Source organism: Heteronotia binoei, chromosome 7 (assembly GCF_032191835.1).
Source record: "Heteronotia binoei isolate CCM8104 ecotype False Entrance Well chromosome 7, APGP_CSIRO_Hbin_v1, whole genome shotgun sequence".
Classification (NCBI taxonomy): Eukaryota; Metazoa; Chordata; class Lepidosauria; order Squamata; family Gekkonidae; genus Heteronotia; species Heteronotia binoei.
In genome coordinates this window covers 30,091,076-30,116,658 of record NC_083229.1, presented here as the reverse complement: position 1 = coordinate 30,116,658, position 25,583 = coordinate 30,091,076, and the positions used below count along the sequence as shown (strand labels likewise).

The 25,583-nt window shown below is 43.7% G+C and overlaps 1 protein-coding gene across 6 annotated transcripts in view; it reads right to left on the bottom strand.

The window, feature by feature from the left end:
- Nucleotides 1-25,583, bottom strand: part of CSMD3 (CUB and Sushi multiple domains 3) — a 933,126-nt gene that overhangs the window by 583,304 nt on the left and 324,239 nt on the right. For all 6 annotated transcript variants that reach the window (XM_060243303.1, XM_060243304.1, XM_060243306.1 and 3 more), the window contains exon 4: nucleotides 16,155-16,349. In XM_060243303.1, coding sequence (XP_060099286.1) covers nucleotides 16,155-16,349 — 195 coding nt within the window. The remainder of the gene's footprint in view (nucleotides 1-16,154; nucleotides 16,350-25,583) is intronic.

The following is a 25,583-nucleotide window of genomic DNA, read 5'->3' as shown; positions in this document are numbered from 1 at the left end:
TAACATAAGATGCTGAAGAGGGAGCTAAGTAAATAAATAGAAGGCATAGCTGGAGGAATGATAAGAAGAAAAAAGAAAGGACACTACCAAAGAAGACATACAGACAGACTTCTTTTTAAGATTGTCAACTACAGGTTGGAAAATTCCTTGGTCGTTTTCGCACTTAGCGTTTGCTCCCCTTATTCCTCGGCGCAATTATGTCCGGATCATTTTCCTCGTTTTCGCACATTGCCTCTTTAGTGGAGTCGCTTTCCATGAAGCCCCGGCTCAAATCGTTTTTGCACTAGCATCGACTTGAGTTCGATGCCCTGTCAATCTTTTTTTTTTTAAGCGCAAGTCTAATTGCGTAACAACGTAACAACGTAAACCGCATCACGTGTGCCGCTTCTGCTTATGGAGTGGCTGCAGCTGTAGTATCCTCCACAGCCCTTTATGTATTAACAGAAGCATTCACAGTGGAGAATCCCAGCACTAGATTCCCCCCCCCAACACAAATTCCAGAGTTGCGTGTGTGTGTGTGTATGTGGCAGCTTCTTCCTTTCCCAGCCTCGCTCCCTCCCGGGTGGTGAAGCTGGGATTTCCTCTGTGCTCTTCCCCCTCCCCGGCTGGTGCTTGCAGCCGCAACGGGGACCTGACTGACTCCTGCTGCCAGAGCTCCCCCCTCCCGCCCCATTCTCTCCTTCCCCTTCTGTGGCGCGTGTGAAGAGCGAGCTCGCGTCTGTTTTCTAACCGAGCGGAATGTAGCCAGGGAGGAGAATGCAGGACTCCAACTTCCCATTTTATACATGGCGATTTTGTGCAGGTCCAGAAATGCTGGTGGCACAGCTGAGGGAGGCATTGCCTTTTTAAAACACACACACATGAACGCTTTGGCCCACGCCGGCACTAGATTTCCCCCCCCCCAACAATGTATAATGTATAATGCAATTTTGAAGTTGCGAAATAACGCAACAGCGGAAAAGCAACCTCACATACCCGCCGCTTCAGGAGGGTTTTTTTTTTCTATTTGTTAATTTTGAAATATCGCTATTACGCAAGAAAGATGAAGTTTAAAAAAAAAATGGCCGTGCAGGCACTTTTGGGAAGCGCCGCGAATGGCTGATGATTGGCCAAGAGGGTGGATGGGGTGGGAGGACGGAAAGGGAGAGGGTGACGCACACAAAGCAGTCGATCCGGCATGGATGGATTTCCCACAGCAAACTCCGAGGAGTGGATCCGGTGTGGATCCGGAGGTTTTCAAAAACTCCGGAAGGAGGTGGATCTAGATACTCCGGCGTGAAACCCCTGCAGCACCGGAGCAAGACGCAGCGCCGGAGCAACAGGTGCGAAAACCAGGAAAAGATCCGGAGGTAAATGGGGTGCTACGCCGGAGTAAACGCTAGTGCGAAAACGGCCCTTGAGTTCTTGGGGCAAAATGTTACATAGGACAGAGCCACAGTGAGGAGAATTGGGCAAGATACTCCCTCCACCCTCTTGCATTAGCGAATAAGCTGATAGGATCCAACCAAATTTTTGTTTTCTGCTTTTCAAGGTTCACCTGGTCACCTAATTCCACAATGCCAGAATGTCAGTTCTTAACTATTCAATGAATAGTTAACTATTCAATATTTTCAATTCAAAGCCTTTTACTACATTATTTCCTGCAGCAAGGGTTTGAAAAGTTTCTGGAACAAAGGGAGAAAAAGCCAGGAAGTGTGTGCAATTCTTGTGTGAATATGCTACCTTTGCTGGCTGAATTTAAATCTCATTTTATTACTGCTATAAAGAGCCTGCCACATAAAGAGCAAGCAAATAAATAGTGTGTGTATGCAGTTCCGTGAAAAAAATAAAACAATCCCTCGATACTAAATAACATATTGCTATGAAATTCAACCCATAAAAGAGAAATCATTTCTCACCTTGCACTGACAGATATAAAGTAGCTTGGGTGGCATTTTTAAGAGTTCTGGCAACTGACAAGAGAAAGGGCTTGAAAAACGCTTTCCAAAAAACAGATTTAAGTGACGGCAATCTCAGTCAATCAATGATGTAGCCAGGGCTCTTTTTTTGTAGAAAAAGCCCAGCAGGAACTCATTTGCGTATTAGTCCACACCTGACACCAAGCCAGCCGGAACTGTGTTCCTGTGCATTTCTGCTTTAAAAAAAAAAAAGGCCCTGGCTATAACAGCAGAAAAGAGCAAGAGTCCAGTAGCACCTTAAGACTAACAACATTTGTGGCAGGGTATGAGCTTTTCTTGAGTCACTGCTCAGTTCTTCAGATTGGTATCTGAAGAAGTAGGCAGTGACTTCTGAAAGCTCATACCGTCATAAATTTTGTTTGTTTTTAAGGTGCTACTGGATTCTCGCGCTCGGTTTTGGGGGCTTTTCCACACTGCAAACCAGCTGGCCAGTGGGGAAAACCCTGTCCCTAAATGGGGATGTTGCCATGTGATGTTCCTAAAGTGATGACAACACCCAGAAGTCACATCATTGCACTGGGAATGTCTCACAGAGACACTTTGATTGTTGGGCAAAACCCTTATGGCTTAAGTCCAATTTTACCATAGTGTTTGCCTGAAAACCAGAATGTCCCCTTGTGACATCCCTGGCTTGGTGATGTCACTTCTGGGTGATGTCATTGCATTGGGGATGTCACACAATGTCCCCGCCCACCCCGGAACACTCCCCAAATCCCCGCTCCAGAGTGACAATGAGACTTGGCAACCCTACCCTCATCAGGCTGTTCCAGAAGAGTTCTCAACACACACTGTGAGCAACCTGTTCCTCTTGCTTATTAACCCTTCTGGCATGACCTTTGTTTCCGTTACTATACCTCTTTTTCAGTCATTGCCTTTGGAGAGACCAACTAAGCAGACCATGTTCCTTCCAATATATCAGGTCACCATTTCATCTGGATAGGAAACCATTCACACATTCAGCCAAACATACATAAGGTGCCCTATTCAGCAAAATGGCAGAAACACATATTAGAAATACTGCACTTTGTTTTCTATTATAATCTACATATTGGGGATTAAACTGTATGATGGGAGAAAGTATCATCAAGTCACAGCCAATCTATGGCAACCCCTTAGGGTTTTCAAGTCAGGAGATAAAGAGGTGGTTTGCCAATCGTCTGTCTCTGTGTAGCAACTGCAGACGTCCATCCGAGTAGTAACCAGTAGGGTGGCCAGACCGTCCCGGTCTCCCGGGACTTTCCCGGTTCTGGCCACCAATTCCTGGCTCCCGGGCTGCCTATACTGGGACCATTACAAAGTCCCGGTATAGCCAGCAGGGAGCCGGCGGGCCGCGTGCGCGGGCCGGGAAGGCGGGGAGTGAGGCAGCCAGCGTCCCTGCGCGTGCGCACAGCGGTGTGCGCACGCGCAGGGACGCTGGCTGCCTCACTCCCCGCCTTCCCCGCCCGTGCGCGGGGTCCGGAGAGGCTGGCGCTGGTCCCTGGAGGCCTCCAGAGACCAGCGGAGGCATCGTGGAGAGGCCGGCGCTGGTCCCTGGAGGCCTCCAGAGGCCAGCGGAGGCGTCGTGGAGAGGCCTCCGCTGGTCCCTGGAGGCCAGCGGAGGCATCGTGGAGAGGCCTGCGCTGGTCCCTGGAGGCCTCCAGAGGCCAGCGGAGGCTTCGTGGAGAGGCCTGCGCTGGTCCCTGGAGGCCTCCAGAGGCCAGCGGAGGCTTCGTGGAGAGGCCTGCGCTGGTCCCTGGAGGCCTCCAGAGACCAGCGGAGGCAGCGTGGAGAGGCCAGCGCTGGTCCCTGGAGGCCTCCAGAGACCAGCGCCGGCCTCTCCGGCCTCCGCAGCCGCCGCCAGCCCCGCCAGCAGCCCGGAGGAGAGGCCGCCACCGCCCTGGATCCAGGTAAGCCAAAAGCGGGGGGGGGGGGCGGCTGGCGGGGGGGGGCGGCTGGCCTTCCTTCTTTCCTTCCCTCCCTCCCTCCCTCCTTCCTCCCTCCCTCCTTCCTTTCTTCCTTCCTTCCTTCCCTCCCTCCCTCCTCCCTTCCTTTCTTCCTTCCCTCCTTCCCTCCCTCCTCCCTTCCCTCCCTCCCTCCCTCCCTCCCTCCCTTCCTTCCTTCCTTCCTTCCTTCCTTCCTTCCTTCCTTCCTTCCTTCCTTCCTTCCTCCCTTCCTTCCCTCCCTCCTCCCTTCCTTCCCTCCCTCCCTTCCCTCTCTCCCTCCTCCCTTCCTTCCTTCCTTTCTTCCTTCCTTCCTTCCCTCCCTTCCTTCCCTCCCTCCCTCCTCCCTTCCTGACTGAATGGGCCACTGGCCTGATCCAACAGGGCTTCTCTTATGTTCTTATGTGACACAGTGTGTTGGACTGGATGGGCCACTGGCCTGATCCAACAGGGCTTCTCTTATGTGACACAGTGTGTTGGACTGGATGGGCCACTGGCCTGATCCAACAGGGCTTCTCTTATGTTCTTATGTGACGCAGAGTGTTGGACTGGATGGGCCACTGGCCTGATCCAACAGGGCTTCTCTTATGTTCTTATGTGACAATACTGACTTTGGTGGACCCAAGCACTGATTCAGTGTAAGGGAGCTTTGTGTTTGTGACTGGAGTGGACAATACTGACTTTGGTGGACCCAAGCACTGATTCAGTGTAAGGGAGCTTTGTGTTTGTGACTGGAGTAGACCATACTGACTTTGGTGGACCCAAGCACTGATTCAGTGTAAGGGAGCTTTGTGTTTGTGTCTTCTGGTGCAATTTTGTTCTCAGATCCTGTATTTACTTCATCAGTATATGGGATAAGGCACTTTCTCAACTGTGCTGCATAATGCAGCCTATTTATTTTGTCCTGTTTGCTCTGTTGGCTCTATCTGCGCCACCTTCATCACTTTCGGGGTGTGGATCCCCCAGTGGGGTGGTCTCGCGACTCCCTCCGCCGGCTGTTTCTGATAGCCCTGCGCCCCCTCTTTCATTTGATATGTGTCCCGTGCGGATGCCACCCTCCCGCCGGGAGATGCCACAAAATGAGCCCCCTTGAGGCTTATGGCGGCAGGGCTCGGGGGAAGCGAGCTAGACTGCTGTTCTTTTGAGGGGTCATAGAGTGTTTCGAGCCCGTCCCTGTGGCATCGGTCCCATCGTTGTGGGGCCCAGGGGGCCGGCGCAGCGGCACGCTGAAGCAGCCTGTCGGTCACTTCCGGGTTCCTGTCCTGCATCTCGACCTGTGTTATTAGTGACAGGCTGCTTCGGCGGGCCTTCAGACATTATGGTCACCCTAGTAACCAGAGCCTAGCCTCAGAGATCTGATGAGACTAAATTAGACTGGGCGATCCAAGTCAGGACATGTAGCTATATAGTTCAAAAGGATATATATCTACAGGGCTTTTTTTTAGCAGGAACACACAGGAACACGGTTCCAGTTGTCTTGGCGTCAGGGTGTGTGGCCTAACATGCAAATACATTCCTGCTGGGTTTTTTCTATAAAAGCAAATTAGTTCCTGCTGGGGTTCTTCTGCAAAAGTGTTGACTGCTGGAAAGAATGTCATGATATTAAGTAATAAGAAAAGAATGTCATGATAATAAAGTACTCTCAAAGTAGGATACACAAGTAAACAGTGAGCAAACTGCTAACGTGCTGCAGGTGAGAAATTAAATAAGCACTGCTGCAAACTGAAGTGCTCCATTTCAGGAAAGTTGCCTACTGAATACACTCATGAAGCTGCCTTATATGAACACACCACTGGTCTATAAGGGTCCCTATTGGCTACTTTGACTGACAGCTTATTATCTGATCCTTTTCACTACCGATGTCAAGAATTACACCAGGCAGGGATAAACCGGGATATTAAAACTGTCTCAGAATCAGTGTGGCTAAGTGATCACTGAAATATTGGCAGAGAAACTGGGGGGCGGGATGGTTCTGCTTGCTTCTGTGTACCAGCAGCCCCCCTTGGCAGTGGCCTATGGGAAATTTTTCATATAAGTTAAAGGCCAGTCACCCCTAGAACCCTCTGCATGCAAGGCAGATGCTCTACCACAGTAGTTCCTCTTTGTAGTTGTGCATTTTCTGTTTCCAGATAGGAGGCAGAGTAGTAATTTATAAGGGTCTTCTGAATCATGCAATTTTTTTCTCAGACATTTGTCCTAGAAATAAATCTTTGGAGGTGGAAGAATGTACTGTACATATAATTTTAGATCTGGAAAGTAGGCCTCAGTTATCAGAGGTTTTAGGGTTGCCAGGTCCAACTAAAAAAGGACCTGGAGACTTTGGGGGTGGAGCCAGGAGCAAGACTGTGATAAACACAATTGAACTTTGAAGGGAGTTCTGGTCATCACATTTAAAGGGACCACACTGCTTTTAAATGTCTTTCCTTCAGTGGAAATAATGGGGGATGGAGCATTTTTGGGGGCTCATAGAATTGGACCCCCTGGTCCAATATTTTTGAGACTTGGGAGGGGGGGATTGAGAAGAGGCATCAGATGCTATGCTGAAAATTTTGTGTCTCTAGTTAAAAAAAACAAAACAAAAAACCAACAACCACCACCACCAGAGCCCCAGATACCCATGGATTGATTCTCCATTATATCATATGGGAACCATAATTAGGCTTGCCAGCCCTCAGGTCCTGGAGAGGGATCCCCCATTTTTTCCGGCTCCTTCCCACCACTAGCCAACTGGCCAGCAGGAGGGAAGCCCTGCCCAAACAGCCACCGTGTATCTTTAAAACTCGGCAGACTTAAAAGAACCTTGCAAACCACTTGCTTTGGACTGTGTGGGAGCTTCTAGGAGAGCTCTCTCAGCCCCACTTATCTCTCAAAGTGTCTGGTGTGTGTGTGGGGGGGAGGTAAAGGAGATTGTAAGCCTCTCTGAGATTCAGAGTGTAGGGAGGGGTATAAATCCAATTTCTTCTTCTTTAAATCTCAGCAGGAGGAAAGATGTATAGGCAGGGCAAACAAACAGAGGCAGGTGGCTCTTCCCAGTGATTGTGTGGAGCAGTGAGAAAGAAAGAAGCCAGCATAATCCCTTCATTTGCTTTGCATTGGTTTCAGAAGTTGTATGTATAATAAATGGAGTTAACTGGAACCTTTCTATGGAATGGAGGAAAACTCAACCTTCAAGGCTACTCTCCTTTTGTTTTTCTGTTAGTCTGAAGAGGTTGGTTGAAATACAACAGATGGTTACATTCAGCAACTCCTGTGAGTAAATTGCCCCATTGAGATCACAAAGGTGTGTGCTTGCAAACTGTGTTTATTTTGGCTGCCTTGTGTGAGTATGTTTACTTTCATTTAGTGGAAGTGCAGCTGCTGGGAATGAGGAAATTAAGACTGTATTCAGGGGAACTGAACTGCTGTAGTTTTATTTATTAATTTTAGGGGATGGGAGTCTCCTGCCTCCACCCCCGAAGTATCCAGGCTCCACCCTCAAAGTCCCCAGATATTTTCTGAGTTGGACTTGGCAACCCTAGGTAAACTGGAATGTTCAGTGGACATTCAAACTCCCCCCCTCCCTGTTTTCCGATAATCCTGAAACAGAGAGAGGGCCTCCAAACCAGGAAATTGGCAACCTGAGAGATTTTCTTCTTGATAAGGCAAACCAACATTCTCAAATGTGAGCTTCTGAAGAAAAGCAGAGGGTTTTTTCTATCTTTTGAAAATTCTACACTGTTTTTCTACAATGGCACCCATTGTAGTGCTGTTTAAATGCCCTAATAAAAACACATTTAAAAGCAACTTGAAGTGGATGAAGAATTCTCCTGGAGGAATATGTGACAATTCTAGAATTTACCAAATATGCTGCTACCTTGAAGCACCATCAAAAAAAAAAAAAAAAAAAACACCCACACACACACAAAAGTTTTCCCAGAATTTATTTACACTGTCAGGGTAATTATTCAGAACATTTATTAATAAGATTTTTCCTGTGTTTTGCTAATGCCTTGAAGGCTTAATTTTAATTGTTTTATCCTAGAACAATTTTGGAATGCTTTATAAATGTTACAACTAATAATTATCATCTGTATTTGTAAATACAAAGCTATTTTATGCAGGTTTCTAATGCACATCCCCTCCATCTCCATCACTGAAAAAAAGATCATGGAAAATATTTCAAAAAAGTTTGGATAATCCATTTATCCATTCACATGCTAAAGCCTGTTGTAATGGTCTATATATTCTAAGGCTTACTTTGACCACTTATATGCACAATTTGTTGTCTACCGGGGCACCCAAGGTAAACCCCCAATTCATAAAATCCCATATATTTAAAAAAATGTTTTATAAAATAAGTTAATCAAATTCTAACGCTAGCACCCACATGCCATCTACAAGAGCAGTACAGAAAAGCACTATCTGCTTTTTAAAAAATTATAACAAATAATTCAAAGACCACCCGCAGTAAGAGTGTGTTTAATTTACTCCAGATTTCCTAAAGCAATAGTGCAAATGTCACTTCGAAGATCCACAACTTAGGGCTCTCCTGTGAATGTTTGCCAATTTAACTGTGGATAATGCAGGCTTTCGCAGGAAGATTTCATCCATGGATCTTAAGACATTTTTTACTAGAAGGACAACAGAAGACCTGTTTATCAGATTTATGGACTCTCACCCTTAAAATGCAGATAATCTCTAGGTATTCTGTTCCTTATGTTGAAACCAGGAAAGATGGAAACATTCTTTTTCTCAGGAGAGAAACCAGTGCACTTGTACATCTGTGTAATTCTTGAGAATACTATCAATTCCCCAATTCATGTGAGGGCTTCAGGGCAAATCTCTTTCATCTTTGCACTTAGGACATGGTTTCAGTTTTGCAGAAATGCAAGGGTATCCACTAGCCTACTGGAAACAGGCCATTATATTTATCAAATGACTGTTTTGTGATAAGTAGAACATAAATACTTCAGCATGGGGATATCATGTTAATGAAATGCAGTCTTCCACATGATAGATGAAACAAAGTTCAGGTCAGACAGGTTTATTAAAAGATCTCTTGAAATTTTTATGAGAATGGACGTGTCTTGGCTCTTCTCCAATTTGGACAAGCATACCATGCACCTAATGGTTTTTCTACATCCAAAATAAATGCAGTATGAATCTTCATTACTTATTTTCCAACACAAAAAGAAGCCACATGCTGGAGGAGCTAGCCCTCCTCCCAGGAGGAACAGATCAGGCTTCTAGATAATCACTCACAAAATCTCTTCCTTTTCCTCCCCACATTGTTGCTCCAAAGCTGAAGTGCGTTACATTCTTGTAAATGCAAGTGGGTATCCTTAAGTTCCACAGCGAGGGTCATTAGTAGCACATTATTCCATATAAATGAAAATTAACCTTTAACCTGAAGCAAGATTCTTGTTGGTATTTTGGACAAATTCACACTGATTTTTTTGATATCATTTTGAAGACACTTAGAATAAGATAGTTTGGAATATGGAACTTTCTGTACATAGAATAAATTTGGAAGAGGATCCTTCCAGCTGATTTGCTGTGAGTTTTGGTGGCCTGTCTGTGGAATAACTGTAGCTAAGATTGCCATGCCACATGATTGGAAGAAGTCTGTTGGCCAGAATGTTTTTCAGGATATAGGATATTACCATTTTGTGCAAGTATCATATTAAAAATGAGTTTTAAAAATAAGATTGTTCCCAGACCCCTACCGGGGGTGGGGGAACCCCCACTTTTGTGGGGTGTTTCCCCGCCACCGGCTGGTGGAGAGAAATCCCTCCCCCAACCGACTGAAAAGGCACCATGATATCATGAAGTGACATCCTCACATCGCTGACATCATATGGTGCCACTCTAGATTTTGGGCAAACTCTATGGTAAAATTGGCTGCAAATCATAGAGTTTGCCCAAAAACTAGAGCATCACATGTACTCCTGATGTTGGTGATGTGATGACATCACTTCTGGGTGACATGTTCATGCATGCAACAGAAAATCCCAGAGAACACCAAGGATACCACTGCTGGCTGCAAGGTAGGACATGACAACCCTATTGTACTGCGAATTACATCATACAGAAATGACATAATATTCATTATACATTGATATGATAAAATAGCAGCGGATTTTGGAAAATGATGTTGGTTTTAATATTCTCCCTAGAATTTGAGATTAGTGTTGATGTTTTGCATTTATCACTTCTATATCATAGTTATTAGTTCTATAGCATGGAGAGCCAGTCTGATGTAGTGGTTAAGTGTTCTGACTCTTATCTTCCCCACTCTTCCACTGGCACCTGCTGGAATGACTTGGGTCAGCCATAGCTTTCATAGGAGGTGTCCTTGAAAGGGCAGCTGCTGTCAGAGCTCTCTTAGCCCCATCTACTTCACAGGCTGTCTGTTGCGGCGGGGGGGGGGGGGGGAGGGAAGGTAAAGGAGACTGTGACCGCTCTGAGATTCAGAGTATATAAATCCAATATCATCATCACCATCTTCTTCCACATTTATATTGTTCATTTTTTATCTTTGCATTATTAATTGTACAATTATATTTTATACATGTATAAATTAGAAAAAAAATTACCTATCCCAGTTCCATTGAAGTGACCCATGATTAAAATGAGACATTGGCACTTGTGCAGACATGGTTATCACAACACAGATCTGTGGCCTCAGTGTCTGCCACACCAGAATGTTAACACCACACACACAAGTGGCCAATACTTAAGTGCCTTAAATATTGGCTGTGTAAAACAAGGGCCACTTCAATGCAACACTGCCTTACCCCAGGGTTTCAGGGAGAATCCAAAAAACCCAAAACCACGATCCATGTCATACCTTTATTAGGAACAACCCAATGACCCATAACAGTATGCAAGCCTTCAAGTTTCAGAACTCTTAATCAGGCCAGATGTTACAAAATAGGAGAAAAGATGATATTTCAGGCCATCATGATAAAGAAGATGATATTGGTTAAACCATAGAGGACAATGGATAGGACAACACCATGAATAACAGCCCTAGTGTGGGAGAGTTGTTAAATATATGGCAATGATGGGCTGGATCTTGGAACTGTTGCAGAGCTTTTAAGTTTGCCCAAATGTGTCTTGTAGACAGTGACAATCCTGAATGGTTTCCTTGCTGTCACTAAGACAGCCAATTCAAGGTAGCAGCCTTGTGTCTTCCATATGCATTTCCCCATATCTTCTCTGCCACAGTCCCTCAGAGTAGCCACCCCCTGCCCTGCGGAGACTCTTACAATTTTTTAAAAAAATGTCATTAAAATATGACTGTATCTCTGCAGGTTGGCAATTACTGGGTTTTTTTTAAAAAAAACAAAAAACAAACACTCAGTCCTCTATGTGGCAGCTAAAGCAGGGTAAATGGTGCTGGTGTGCATAAGACTGGGAAGATGCAGAATTTTCTGTCCACATGGGTGACCCCTATTTCTAAAAACATTGTAGACAAACTGGTTTTGGAAAGGCAGTGGAAAAGCTAGGGGAAATCCCTGAGGTGCATAAAAGTGCCATGATCCTCTGGGAAAGCAGAAAGAAGGTCTACTTCCCTACAGCTTCCCAGCTAGGACAAACAACCCACATGTAAGATTCATAAGTCTGTGGTGATGATGTGTCTTTTGAGCATGACAGCTTGAAGTACCTTCTATAAAAGAAGATGTCTCTGCTGTCTTGGTGGTTCCACTGCAGTTCCTACAAAAAGCAATTGAGCAAGGTTCTCCTAAAAGGCTGTAACCCACATTTAGCTCTTATTTTTTGTTTAGCATGGTATTACTTGCATATATATTTTGGCTGCTGCAAATGGTAATTACTATCTTTGGCTGCTAAACAATAACTCAAGGGCCTCAATCCAGCCAAAGTTAAATACTTCTAAATTCCCCTGAATTCACATTCCTTTCATATTGAAATGAATAGCTGGATCATATGCAGTATGTTTAAGGAAGAAAATAACTTCCTAAATTGATTAGGCTAAAAATGCATCTTGAAATGAAGCAATAGGACTTCACAATCTAGCTGTTATCCAGAAATAGAACAACCTTTTAAAATTATAAAAGTCAGAATATTATCCCTGATTATCAAGCCATCTAATTAATATAACCTTTACAGAATGACAATATTATATACAACTATGACCTTATTTATTAGGCTTCTGTGAATCATTCCTACTACTCTGCAGTATGTTGCAGGCTGCAATTGCTACAGAATCTCAAAAGTAAAAGGTAGTATGATAAAGCTGCTGTCAAATTTCATTGTTAAAAATGTTCCAGTCAAGTTAATATGTCAAGAGAGAGAAAAAAATGTATTTAAAAACTGGTCATGGGCTATGCACAAACATAATTGACCACTTCACAACATAACAAATCTATATCATTTTGCCTTCATTTAATGGGGACATTTTAATAATATTGTATTATTATTATGAACAGCAATATCTCTAGTAGAAATAAGTGCAACTTCTCAATTGCTATTACTTTTTTCCAATATGACAAGAATATCAACAATAAGTCAATTTGTTTATAACTAGTTACTGGGGCAACTGATATGCTAAAAGATAGTAATGATGGAACAATCCCAGCACATGTATGTACTAACATACATTCTTGTTTACTCCCTCCTCCCCCCCCCCATTTATACACACACACGCATTTACAGGGACACACATGAGGAGCACCTCATTTTCCCATTCAGTCTTTCCCTTCTATGAAAGTCCTCATAGATGTCCCCTTTTCTTGCTGCCTTCTCTCCTCCCACCCACTTTCCTTCCTTTCCTCCCCCTAGCAGATTCTCCCTGAGAAAACTCTGGGTCAGTCGTGTAGTGCTGGTCAGTCAGCCCAGTTGCACAGTGGGAAATTTACAAGGACTTGTGGGGGTACCTCACTTGCCCCTGTAAACCCCTCCACATCCTATTCCTTCTTTTTCTCTTCCTGGCAACCCCCATACCCTCATATTTCCTGCTTCTTTCTCTGCTTCCCACTCACCAAGCAATATGGATGCCATTCCCCACTTGGGGGCAGGGGATCCTGCCTGCTATCAGTATTTTTTTTTTCTGTAATGTTATACTGTAAACCCATAATATTCAGTACATTACACTCATAAAATGCCAGCAGTACATGATATCCAGTACACAAAAGCAGGAATTAAATCAATGTGGTATAGCACTGCAAGAGACAAGCTTCTCTGCTCTCTTTGATTTCAGTTTCTAGGCCAAATGAGAATGTCTCTGCTACCCTATCAAATTTTCTCTCCCTGTCTTCAAAGATTTAGTCCATGCCTGTAAACACATATTTGGCAGATACCCAAACAGTTCACATATGAATAGTATAACTCAGTGTAATTTCAGTCCATAGCACAGAACAATTAAAGCAATTGGACTGGGATTTTTTTGTTTGTTTGTTTTGTTTTGTTTCAGTTCATTGCCACTGTACTTTGCAATCTGATATGCACTGCACAGTGCTGTAACTTCTGGAGCAAGACTAAAGCTTTGTTGTCCTTTCAAACTAATCAAAAGAGGTCAGGGGCACTGTTACCAAAGGAAGAGATTGTCCCATCACAGGCAAATAGGACATCAGAATTACCTTGAAATGGGGGGAAATGACCACTTGTCAAGCAGATCCACAAGGAAAGAAAGTGAGAAAGAGAAAGCAAAGGTGCTGCTTCCTTAATTTAAAAGGCTATTAGAATTAGAAATGTATTCAAGCTAGCTCAAATATCATGGTTGGCAGGGGATATATATTTAAAATAAATAATTGCAAGATGTAGAAAGATTTAGGACACAGATAAATTGCACTGCCTTCCGATAGATAATTACATAATCAAGGAGAATCATCACCAGAAGCTGGAAAAAAAGTAATAAGCTTATTACTATTCACCCATCATAACCTCTAGCAAAGGAGCACAACGTGTGTACCAAGTAGGAAGCATTCTGCTAAAACAAGATCTATTTAAGTAAAAAAAAGCTGTACTTTACATATTGTATTACAAAAAATTATTATATAGATTTCAGCTGGACTCACTTCTCTCCTTCTTGTTCTTTTGTTTCCAGCCCGATTCTTAGAGCCAAACTACATGTTATATTGACCCAAGTGGTCAGCCATATTGGTCAGAAGTAGTTGAACAAAGCAGGAGTCAAGGTGCACCTTTATTGATACATGATCCCCTCCCTCGTCTGATGAAGTGTGCTTAGAGAGAACACGAAAGCTTACGTTCTGAATAAAACTTGGTTGGTCTTAAAGGTGCGCCTTGACTCCTGCTTTGTACATGTTGTATTGTTGATGAATTTGGCACAGGGACATGCAGCCAAACGCTAACAGCAAAGGTCCCATGAGAACTCTATTTAGAAGTCAGAGCTCTGATTCTGGTTCCCCAGTGTCATATTGGGCCTGGAATGCAGAATGGGGGAACATAGGACCTCTTCTCCCCCCACACCACAGCCTCAACCAGAATCAGACATCTTGGCTTCTAAACCAAGTTCCCATGGGGACCCTGCTGGTAGCTTTTGGTTGCAAGTCCCCATGGCAACCTGTCAACATTGTAGGGTTGCTAATCCCTAGTTGGGGCAGGGGATCTTTTGGTTTGGAGGCCCTCCCCCTGCTTTAGGGTTATCAGAAGGTGGGACAGTTGAATGTCCGCTGGAAACTCCATTATACCCTATGGAGACTTGTCCCCATAGAGTATATGGAGAATCAATATGTGGGTATTTGGTGCTCTAGGGGGCTGTTTTTTGAGGAAGAGGCACCAAATTTTCAGTCCGTATTGAACGTGACCCAGTTAGTTGTTCTTAAAGGGAAACATCACTGCTTGCCAAGTAACAGCCCAAAACGATCTAAAGATCTGGACCAATGAAGTTGGACTTCAATTTACTTTAATTTTATCTGAAGCAGCATGCACAGTCTTAACAGAGAGAAAGAGTTATGATTGAAATATATGCACAAATCTTATCTTTTTTTTTTTTTTTTGCATGGAAAGCCACTAAAACAGAGAAACTGCTAGTGAAAAGAAAGACTGGTCACAAATGAGGCTTTTAAATATTTTTTACGGCTGTATTTATATACAGAGTATAAGTGATTTTACAGCTTTGTTTTATAATAGCCATTTAGCTTGACAGGTTTTAAACATTGCAAAAAAATTCTCTCACTGTTGGTTAAAACTGACACATTGTTATGTCTGATGTATTTCTCTTTGTAATATTTTTTACTGTGTGTTGGCTTATGACAAACCCATTTCAATAAAATGATTGATCTGTTTGTCAAATCAAATATAGTAATAAATGTATTCCTTTTTCATTGTTGGAAATAAATACATGCCAGTATAATAGTTCAGAGGAGTGTATTAACATCTTACCTGTTAGAGTAGTTAACACATACAAAATTCATTAATTTTTCATAGTTTGGTTTTGAAAAATTGCATTCTTATGAGTTATCTACATTTAGAAACATTAGATATCATGAAAATTAACAAAACACAAGTTCCAAGTAAAGTGGTTCTATGTACACACTGAAGCCTTTTTCAGTCATTGTGCTTTTGGTGCTTTTACTTTGTGTACTGTGAAAGTATACTATGTGCAATCACTTTTATATGTGCTATTGTCATTTTGTGTGAATTTGTCAACACATGTATTTTCCAGCTTCATTATTTGCAATAAGAAATATATATTCTTGTGAGTACATATTTGCAAGTACCAAAGCTAGAACCGATACAACAGATAAAAGGAAGCAATTCTCTACCCAAAGTGTAATTAACACATGGGATTCACTGTCACAGGAAGTGATGGCAGATACAAGCATAGACAGCTTCAAGAGGGGATTGGATAAGCAAATAGAGAAGGGTTCTATCAGTGGCTATTAGCCATAAGGTATAGAGGAAACACTATGTTTGGGGCAGTGGTGGTCTGTATTCTAGGTGCTTGTGTGGGCAACGAAGTGGGAGGGCTTCTGCAGTTTTGGCTCCACTGGTAGACCTCCTGACGTCACATGGGTTTTCGCTACTGTGTGACACAGAGTGTTGGACTGATGAGCCATTGACCTGATCCAATATGGCTTCTCTTGTGCTTTCCCCTGTGTTTTAAGATAGACCCATTGCCATATACACCCCAAATGGTGACCAAGCATATTGATACCACTGTGTGTACCATGTTTGTGTGTAGCATGTCAAGCAGGAACATCAATACTGAAAAGTGTTCAATTCCAATGAAGGAAAGTTAATTTGTTAATTCTTTGGAACAAATGGTAGTATAAAATGATTAACTTTATTTATAGATCACCATTAATCTTACCTCTGCAGATAGGAACTGGAAAATCCCAGGATGCTGTGTTCACTGAGTTGGCTATACAAGTGAGTTGGGGGTGTCCATCCAGGATGTATCCCGTCACACAGCTGTACCGGATTTTGTCACCAACATCAAACCTTGCACCATACAAAATGCCTTTGGGTGGAACTCCAGGATTTCCACAAGAACTGCTCTGTAATTCTATATAAAGAAAGAAGAGAACAATGTACCATGAACCACGACAGTGTATATGTGTGTAAAGTACCATCAAGTCACAGTTGACTTGTGCAGACCTCAACAAGGAACTTTCAAAGCAAATTAAAAAAAGGTGGTTTGTCATTGCCTTCCTAAAGAATCTTTCTTGATGTTCTCCCTTTCAAGTACTGCCTCGTTTAGCTTCTGGAGTCTGATGAGATTGGCTGCCTTCCCTCTCATCATGATGGTGTACATTGTTCACAATCTGGGTGGTAGGCTGAGACCAGGTCGCAGGAATACCCATCTTCTTAAGTGGTCCCCTTTTCTAGATTATTTTGCTTGTGGTATTTTTGGACAGGGCGTGCCTAATTCTAGTTTATTGGTTTGAGATTAATAAATACCAATTATTTTTATATCTTACATTAACATGTAACAATCTATTTGTAAACTGTCAATTTTGGCTTTATATATTTGTTATCTTGTATATGATTTCTGAAATAAAATTATTTTGAACTAAAAAAAATGATGGCGTACTAGGGTTGCCAAGTCCAATTCAAGAAATATCTGGGGATTTTGGGGGGTGGAGCCAGGAGACATTGGGGTGGAGCCAAGATCAAGGCTGTGACAAGCATAATTGAACTCCAAAGGGAGTTCTGGCCATCACATTTAAAGGGACGGAACACCTTTTCAATTCCTTCCTTCCATAGGAAATAATGAAGGATAGGGGCACCTTCTTTTGGGGCTCACAGAACTGGAACCCCTGGTCCAATCTTTTTGAAACTTGGGGGGTATTTTGGGGAGAGGCACTAGATGTTATACTGAAAATTTGGTGCCTCTACCCCAAAAACAGCACCCCCAAAACCCCAGATACCCGTGGACCAATTTTCCATGATTTTCTATGGGAATAAATCTCCATAGGGAATAATAGAGTTCCCAGAAGACATTTCTCTCCCCTCCCCTCCCCTCCCCTCCCTTTCTGATGATCCTGAAGCGGGAGGAGGGCCTCCAAACTGGGGGATCTGCTGCCCTCACCTGGGGATTGGCAACCCTATGGTGTACACAGAGACCAAAAAAAAATGACACCAGCACAGGAGACCACAGGCACAAGGCCATAGCCAGGGATTTTTCTTGGGGGAGGCAGGCAAGGGGCAGTTTAGCACAGAGCAGCTTAACTTTCAAGGAAACCTGCTAAGTGGATTGTGCTGTGAAAACTAATGGAGAAGCTGTTCTTGTTTTGTTTTGACTGATCAGCTGGTATGTCTATTCCAGGTCAGGGCTCACAAACAAACCTTTAAAGGAAAATTAATATTAATTTTACTTGTGGAGTATTTTGGAAGTTTGGATTGTTCAAAACTGTCACCTTCATTTAAAAAAAGTTCTCATAGTCTCCAGAAACCCTTTGGAAACCATAATGGTTTATTTACACCTCTAGGTAAGTGAATTCTTCTTCAGCCCAGCAACAATTTAGAGAGCTAGCAGAGAAATGAAAACAGCTTTTACCTATAGAATGTCCCCCCCGCCCTTCTGTCTCCCCTACCAGAACAGAAAAGGCACATTCAATCTTCTGGCTGGGCTAGACTAATTAGGGAGGGGGCTTTGCCTGGTGAGAGCCCTCCCATAGCTACGGGTCATTATAGGCAATAATTCAAAACCTGACTGGGATGTCCCAAGCTTCCCAGTTATCACCAGATCTTGAGAAGCTAAGAAGGGTTAGCTCTGGTTAATACTTGGGTGCTGCTACACAGAGGCAGGCAATGGAATACCACCTTTGTTCATCTCTTGCCTTAAAAACGCTACACTGTAATTTGGCTGCAACCTGAGAGCATCTCCCACCATTACTAATACTGCAAACATGGTTATAGTTTGCAGAGCTCTGCAGAGTGTTATAGAGATATACAAGACAGCTAACAATCAGTGTCAGATTTTACCAAAGAAATTATGAAGCATTTAAGGCAACAGCGAAGAGAAATCAAGGCTACTAGTAGTGAAGCTAGATAAAAATGTGATTAACCTTTCAAACTACTTTCACAATTTTTCTGCAGTCAGAAAAATAAGGGTTAGAAGTACACACAATTAGTAGATAATGCAAAACTTTGACACTACCAGGCCAATTATGCTGCACACCCCACCCCCACTTCTATAACAATAGGTATTGTAAGACTATTTACTCTCTCTGCCTTCCTTGCTTTGGGGGCCATTCAGTGCAATTAAACATGAAGAGTTTAACACCTTTTATCATAAAATGCAGACACACACCTGCAGAGAAGCTACCAGATCACATGCCCTCAAAATATGCTAGTACAGCAAAAATTAGCTATTTTAATGATTTTATTAAAAGACATATCGGCCACAGAAGAAATTCAGGGAGGGGATCAGGATTTGTGTTTCTCAAACAGCAGTTCCTTTCATCTCATTCTGCAACCTGCTTTTGACACTGAGGGACTTTCTTGTAACAAGTTGGAGAACCATGAACCTCACAGGGGAGGGAGATCCCTCCTACCCCCCATGCTGCCTTTCTCCTTTTAACAGCTGTTGACCCCCATCCAGTTGTGTGTTTTTTCCCTCATTCCCTTTTTTTTCTCTCCCTGGCCCTTTTCTGTTTTTCCTGCCTCCCCCCCCCCCAATATTTTCTCACTTTTTTTGCTGTTGCTGCTGCTTTCTTCAGTGCTGCCTTTAGGTCAAATTCTACTGTCTCCATTGCTAAGAAACTTGAAATTGCCAATTGTAATGAATTTTCATGAAATCTCAATCAGCAATAGGGCTGCCAGCCTCAGGAGCACTGGAAGGCGGGGACTGCAGGTATTAGTGATCATGTGACACCATAATGTCATATCTGGATCCCCAAATATCTGTGGTTTTTACCATAGAAAATGGGGAAATTCTTAGAGTAGTATGCAACACTGATTTCTTTCTCCCCCTGTTTTTGCTCCCATTGGGTTACAGAGCAGGAGCCCAATAAACAAAGGATTCCTGCCAATCTGGCAAGCTCCATCAACATTCTTCTTTGGGGTCAATTTTAATGTCCTCATCTTTGTGTGTATGTATGTTTGTGTATTTCCCCGCAAGCCTGGGGTTCTTTTATGCCGCTAGAAATCTGTCTCAATAAACTCAACCCAAACCAAACTAAACCTATCATATGCCTAGCCATCGACAGCATTTTCACAAGCCTAGTAATTTCATCAAACATCCTACCAAACAAGCCCCAGATTATAGCCATGCTCCTAACAGCCAAATTAGCAGCTATCACAGCAACACTACTTGGCCTGCTCTGCACCTTAAATCTTTTACGTCACAACCCTAGCTAAATCAACTAGAAAAACCACACCACACACAGCTCTCACAACTTGGATTCTTCAGCACTAGTAATCATCAACTAATTACCATTATCAACCTAAAATCTGCACAAACAGTTATACAGTTAAACGACTTCCTATGGTATGAACACACCTGACCTATAATTAGGGCTGCCAATCTGCAGGTGGGGGCAGAGGATCCCCCAGTTTGGAGGCCCTCCCCCCACTTTAGGGTCATAAGAAAACATGGGGGGAGGGAAATGTCTACTGAGCACTCCATGATTTCCATAGGGTATAATGGAGAATTGATCCACAGATATCTGGGGTTTGGGGGGAGGAGTGTTTATTTAGAGGCACCAAATTTGCAGCATTGTATCCAATGCCTCTCCTCAAAACACCCTCCAAGTTTCAAAAGGATTGGATCAGGGGGCCCAGTTTTATGAGCCGCAAAAGAAGCTGCCCCTATCCATTATTTCCAGTGGACTGAGTGGAGGGGAGGCATTTAAAAGGTGTGCGGTCCCTTTAAATATGACAACCTGAACTCCCTTTGGAGTTCAGCTGTGCTTGTCACAACCTTGTTCCTGGTTCCATCCCCAAAGTTCCCTGGTATTTCATGAATTGGACTTGGCAACTCTATCTATAATAACCAAAATCTCCAATGTTCCTTATCTGTACATGACCTTATTTTGCAGATGTGTTGATCTACGTTTGGAAGCCAGGCTCAAGATTAGATATAAATGATAATGGACAAACAGACAGGCCTGTAGCCAAAATAGTCTGCTACGGGAAAGGCAAACAGTCAGAACCAAATAATAAAATAACTATGAACAGCTCAATTAATAATTTTTATTTTTAAACACTTAAATTTTAAATGCATATATCTTAGGAATGAATATTTATCCTAGTGCCGTTACACTAATGGGCCAGCATACTGGAAAGGTAAAGTACACTACTGGTTAGTAGGAAAGGAAAGGTCCCCTGTGCAAGCACCAGTCGTTTCCAACTCTGGGGCGATGAAACTGCTACTTAAAGAGGGGGGGGGGGAGAACTTCAAAATCTCACTAGAGAGAGCTGGTGAAGGCTGGCACTTGACATCCTGAGCAAAACAACACAGAGCCAAAGAACTAGAAAACACAGATGATGTTGTACTTGCATCCCCAGGATACCTAGAAGGCACGAGACATGCCAAAAGAATTATCTTCTTTTTTATCCCAGACCCTGAGTATGTCACTGATTGCCCCCCCCCATCAGAAAATTATTACCTGCTGCCACACTTGATTGCTTGTTTTTTAGGGTTGCCAATTTCCAGTTGAAGGCAGGGGGTACCCTGGTTTGGAGGCCCTCCCCTACTTCAGGGTTATCAGAAACGGGGGGGGGGGGGAATGCCTGCTGGATACTCCATTATACCCTACGGAGACCTATTCCCATAGGGTACAATGGCGAATGGATCCATGGATATCTGGAGCCCTGGAGGAGCTTTTCTTTTCTTTTCTTTTTTTTGCAGTAGAGGCACCAAATTTTCAGAATAGCATCCAGTGTCTCTTATCAAAACATCCCCCAAATTGCAAAAAGGTTGAACCAGGGGGTCCAATTCTATGAGCCCCAACAGAAGGTGCCCCTATCCTCTGTTATTTCCGATGAAGAGAAGACATGTAAAAGGAGCACAATCCCTTTACATGTGATGGCCAGAACTCCCTTTGGAGTTCAATCATGCTTGCTCCTGGCTCCACCCCCAATGCCTCCTGCCTCCACCTCAAGATATTGCTTGAGTCAGACCTGGCAACCCTAGATTTGCATGTATGTGTGTGCATGCATGCACAATCATTTGGCATAATTTTACATATCTACCTACTTTCATTTCCACTTTTCCTTCATGGAACATAGGGAAGCATACAAAGTTTCCTCTTCCCATTTATCCTCATAACAGCTCTGTGAGAGCAAAGTGAAAAAAAAAACTGCTACAAATCACCCAGCAAGCTTCATATCAGTGTGACACACTGAACTGTGGTCACCTGTATCCTTGTTCAATCCCATAGCTCAGATGCCATTATTTGAATCCTTGGCTCACAATATTTACTGTTTCAATCATTCTCAACTTCCTCCCCTTTTTAATTAAAGTTCTCTCCGAAAATAGCAGGTTATGTAATCATTGAGTCCCACTATTGTGGTTCATAATTAATTTTCCTTCATATAGTCCAGATTCTATTGTTCAGAAAGTGCTATTAGTTACAAGTAGTTTCACTGCTAAGAGTGGAGGTGAGGGGAAAACAACACCAGCCTTCACACGCTGGCAGACTACAGCAACAAAGGGAGACACAGGGCTTTTTTTTTTTTTAGCAGGAAAGCACAGGAACACAGTTCTGGCTCGCTTGGTGTCAGAGGGTGTGGCCTAATATGCAAAAGAGTTCCTGCTGGGCTTTTTTCTACTAGAAAAGCTCTGGGGAGACAGATGCATCTCCTTGGTGAATGAATTCCAAAGGTCCCATCATATCTTCGAAATCTGGCTAGGGTTTTTTGTATGTTTGTTTTTAAACACTAAAGAAAATCAAAGATTTCAGGTTTTCACGGCTGGTAACATCATTAGGGTTTGTAGAATCTTTCGGGCTCAAGTGCCGTGTTCTACTGGAGAAAGTTTTCCTTCCAGACATTTCATTCTCAGCTGCGGAGAACATCCTCAGTGGCGTTGCAACCGGAGCAGGCGCTCTGACCTTCTTGGCTGCTGCGCATTGAGAAAATGCCCTTATGTATTTTTTACATTTTATACAAGCCAAACACCACAGAATCATAGAATCACAAGCTGGAAGGTACCCTAGAGGCTATCTAGTTCAACACCCTGTGCAATGCAGGATCACAGCATCCCTGACAAATATTCGTCCAGCTGCTGTTTAAAGACTTCAAGTGATGGGGAGTTCACCACTTCCCTCGGTAGCTGATTTCACTGTTTAATGACTCTTACTGTAAAGGTTTTTTTCCTAATATCCAGCTGGTAACTTCCCACCCTTAATTTAAACCAAGGTTTCCTTCCTTCCTCCCTCCCAGATTGATAAAGAAAATCCTATTTCAAAGCGGCTTGCCTAAACACTTTCAATACATGAAAAAGACCAGGTGCCCTGTGTGAGCAACAGGCCCTGCCAGAGCATCTGGTTTCCAACAGCAGCCAGCCAGAGATGCTCAAGAAGCACACAGGCAGAGTTGAAAATTACACTACTCCATTACTCCCTCCCCAACATTTGTTTAGAAGCATTTCGCTTCTTTAAATAAATATTTAATTCCTGGAAGGTTTCTGGAACCACTGATAAAGTCACTAAATGATGACTGCCTTAAAACAATTTAAATATATTAGGGTTTGTAGAATCTTTCAGGCTCAAGTGCTGTGTTCTACTGGAGAAAGTTTTTCTTCCAGACGTTTCGTTCTTGGCTGCGGAGAACATCCTCAGTGGCGTTGCAGCCGAAGCAGGTGCTCTGACCTTCTTGGCGCTCTGACCACTCAATGCACAGCAGCCAAGAAGGTCAGAGCGCCTGCTCCGGCTGCAACGCCACTGAGGATGTTCTCCGCAGCCGAGAACGAAACGTCTGGAAGAAAAACTTTCTCCAGTAGAACACGGCACTTGAGCCTGAAAGATTCTACAAACCCTAATGATGTTACCAGCCGTGAAAACCTGAAATCTTTGATAATTTAAATATAAACAGCAACTGAAAGAGCTCATACAGAAATCTCTTATTCTCATCCTAGAAAAAAGTAAGGTTATGGGATCTTAGGGCAGCCCCTCAAACTACCAATTCCCTAACAGAGTTAAATACAAGAGAACGTCTCTACTTGTAAATGGAAATCCCCCCATGATATAGTAGATGAGTTGTTGGGCCTCTGCTGGGGCAGGGAGATCCCCCATTCGGGGTCCCCTCCCTCTGGTGCTGGCGAGCTGGCTGGTGGGAGTTAATTTGACTGTGACCTGAGGGTACTTCTCCCTCCGTCCTTCTGAGAGATGGGGCCTGGGAAGCCAAGGAGGCATGCCCTATTCTGGGGCCATTTCCTCCTCAATCCACTTGTTCTTTTAGGACAATTGCGGGTTAAAATGAGAGCACTGAGCATTGCACTGCTGATGAAGGTTGTTATGATGTAGGTCGGGGTGGCCAACGGTAGCTCTCCAGATGTTTTTGTCTACAACTCCCATCAGCCCCAGGTATTGATGGGAGTTGTAGGCAAAAATCTCTGGAGAGCTACCGTTGGCCACCCCTGATGTAGGTTGATCTACTGATGGGCGGCCTGTCCAACTCCTCCCCAGAAGATCTGACCATGGCGTTTCAAGCTGTGGCAGGGTGGCTCAGGCTGAATTGACTGAAATTGAATCTGACAAAGACAGAGGTCCTGTACCTAAGTCATGGCGGTCTAGGAACTGAGATCTCATTACAGACCTTTGATGGGGCACTACTCACACCGGCGCCCAAGGTTAAAAGCTTAGGGGTGTTCATGGATCCCTCTTCAAATATGGAGGTCCAGGTGGCAGCTACTGCCAGACCAGCCTTCTATCACCTTCAGCTAATAAGGCAGTTGGTCCCCTACCTCAAATGCAGTGACTTGGCAACAGTGATCCATGCCACAGTCACCTCAAGATTGGATTACTGCAATGCCCTCTACATGGGGCTACCCTTGTCTCAAATCCGGAAGCTTCAACTAGTGCAGAACACAGCAGGCAGGTTGTTACTGGGCCTTCCCTTATGGGAGCACATTCAACATGTGCTAAAAACGTTGCATTGGTTGCCTATCACATACTGGGTTCATTTCAAGGTGCTGGTTCTCACCTTTAAAACCCTATATGTCCAAGGGCCTGCATACTTTAGGGACCGCCTTTCCCCACATGTTCCCAGGGAGCACTTCGGTCTGGATCATAAAATCTGCTTTCAATCCCCGGCCCTAAAGAGGCCAGGCTCATGACAACTAGAGCCAGAGCCTTCTCTGTAGTGGCCCCATGCTGGTGGAATGAGTTGCCAGAAGAAGTCAGGGCCCTGTGAGAATTCATACAGTTCTGCAGGGCCTGTAAGACGGCACTCTTCCACCAGGCATTTGTAAACTAGACTGCCAGCCACTACAGTTTTTAGGCAACACCCCTTGCAATCTGCAGTGGAGAGGACAACTTAAGATTTGCTTACAGAGAATCATTAATCTGAAACTTAAGATCATAGCACCGAAATGTCAATTATTCCATGTTTTTAAACTGGTTTATGTTTTTTATGGTTTTTATGTCCTATCATTATGTTTACTCATGCACATGCATGGCCATGTAAGCCATCCTGAGTCCACCTCAGGGAGGGCAGGATATAAATGAAATTATAATCTAATGCTTTTATTGATTTACTGCAGAAATTAAGTATTCACTGATCCATAGACTTCTCATGGTCATTACCCCTTCTCTCTCCTACTACAGCTCTCAGAGATCCCATGTAATTTTATTTCTGAAGATCAGTGGATCTCTAAACAGGGCGGCAAAATGAGAAGATTGCCCCACCTGCTGTTCCTTCTTCCAAAAATTTGTACCCTGAATCCTTTGTAACTGTGTTGGATGCATGTCATTGAAGTTTTAATCAGTAAGTTGGTTCAATATTTTTGGAGGAGTGCAATTTTCTTTAAAAGGTGGTAAACTTAAATAGAGTGCATCTATGTCTGTGTTTTGAGAGCATTTTGCACCCTGGAAAATTAGGCTTCCCAACCCCCCGCCCTGCCGGGGGACCCCTGGATTAGCAGCCTAATCCCCCACTCTCTAAAAATCTGATAGCGAGGGTGGGGGGTGGAATGGTGCAGTGTCTCTTTCCCTGCCTGGCTTCAGGCTTCTCCCTTCCTCCGAGTCACAAAGACCCGCCCACCGCCGGCCTGCTATTCGCTCCAGTCCGGCCTCCCTTCGCGAGGTGCATGCTGGGACTTGTAGTCCTTGCATCCTCTCCAGCTGCCGGG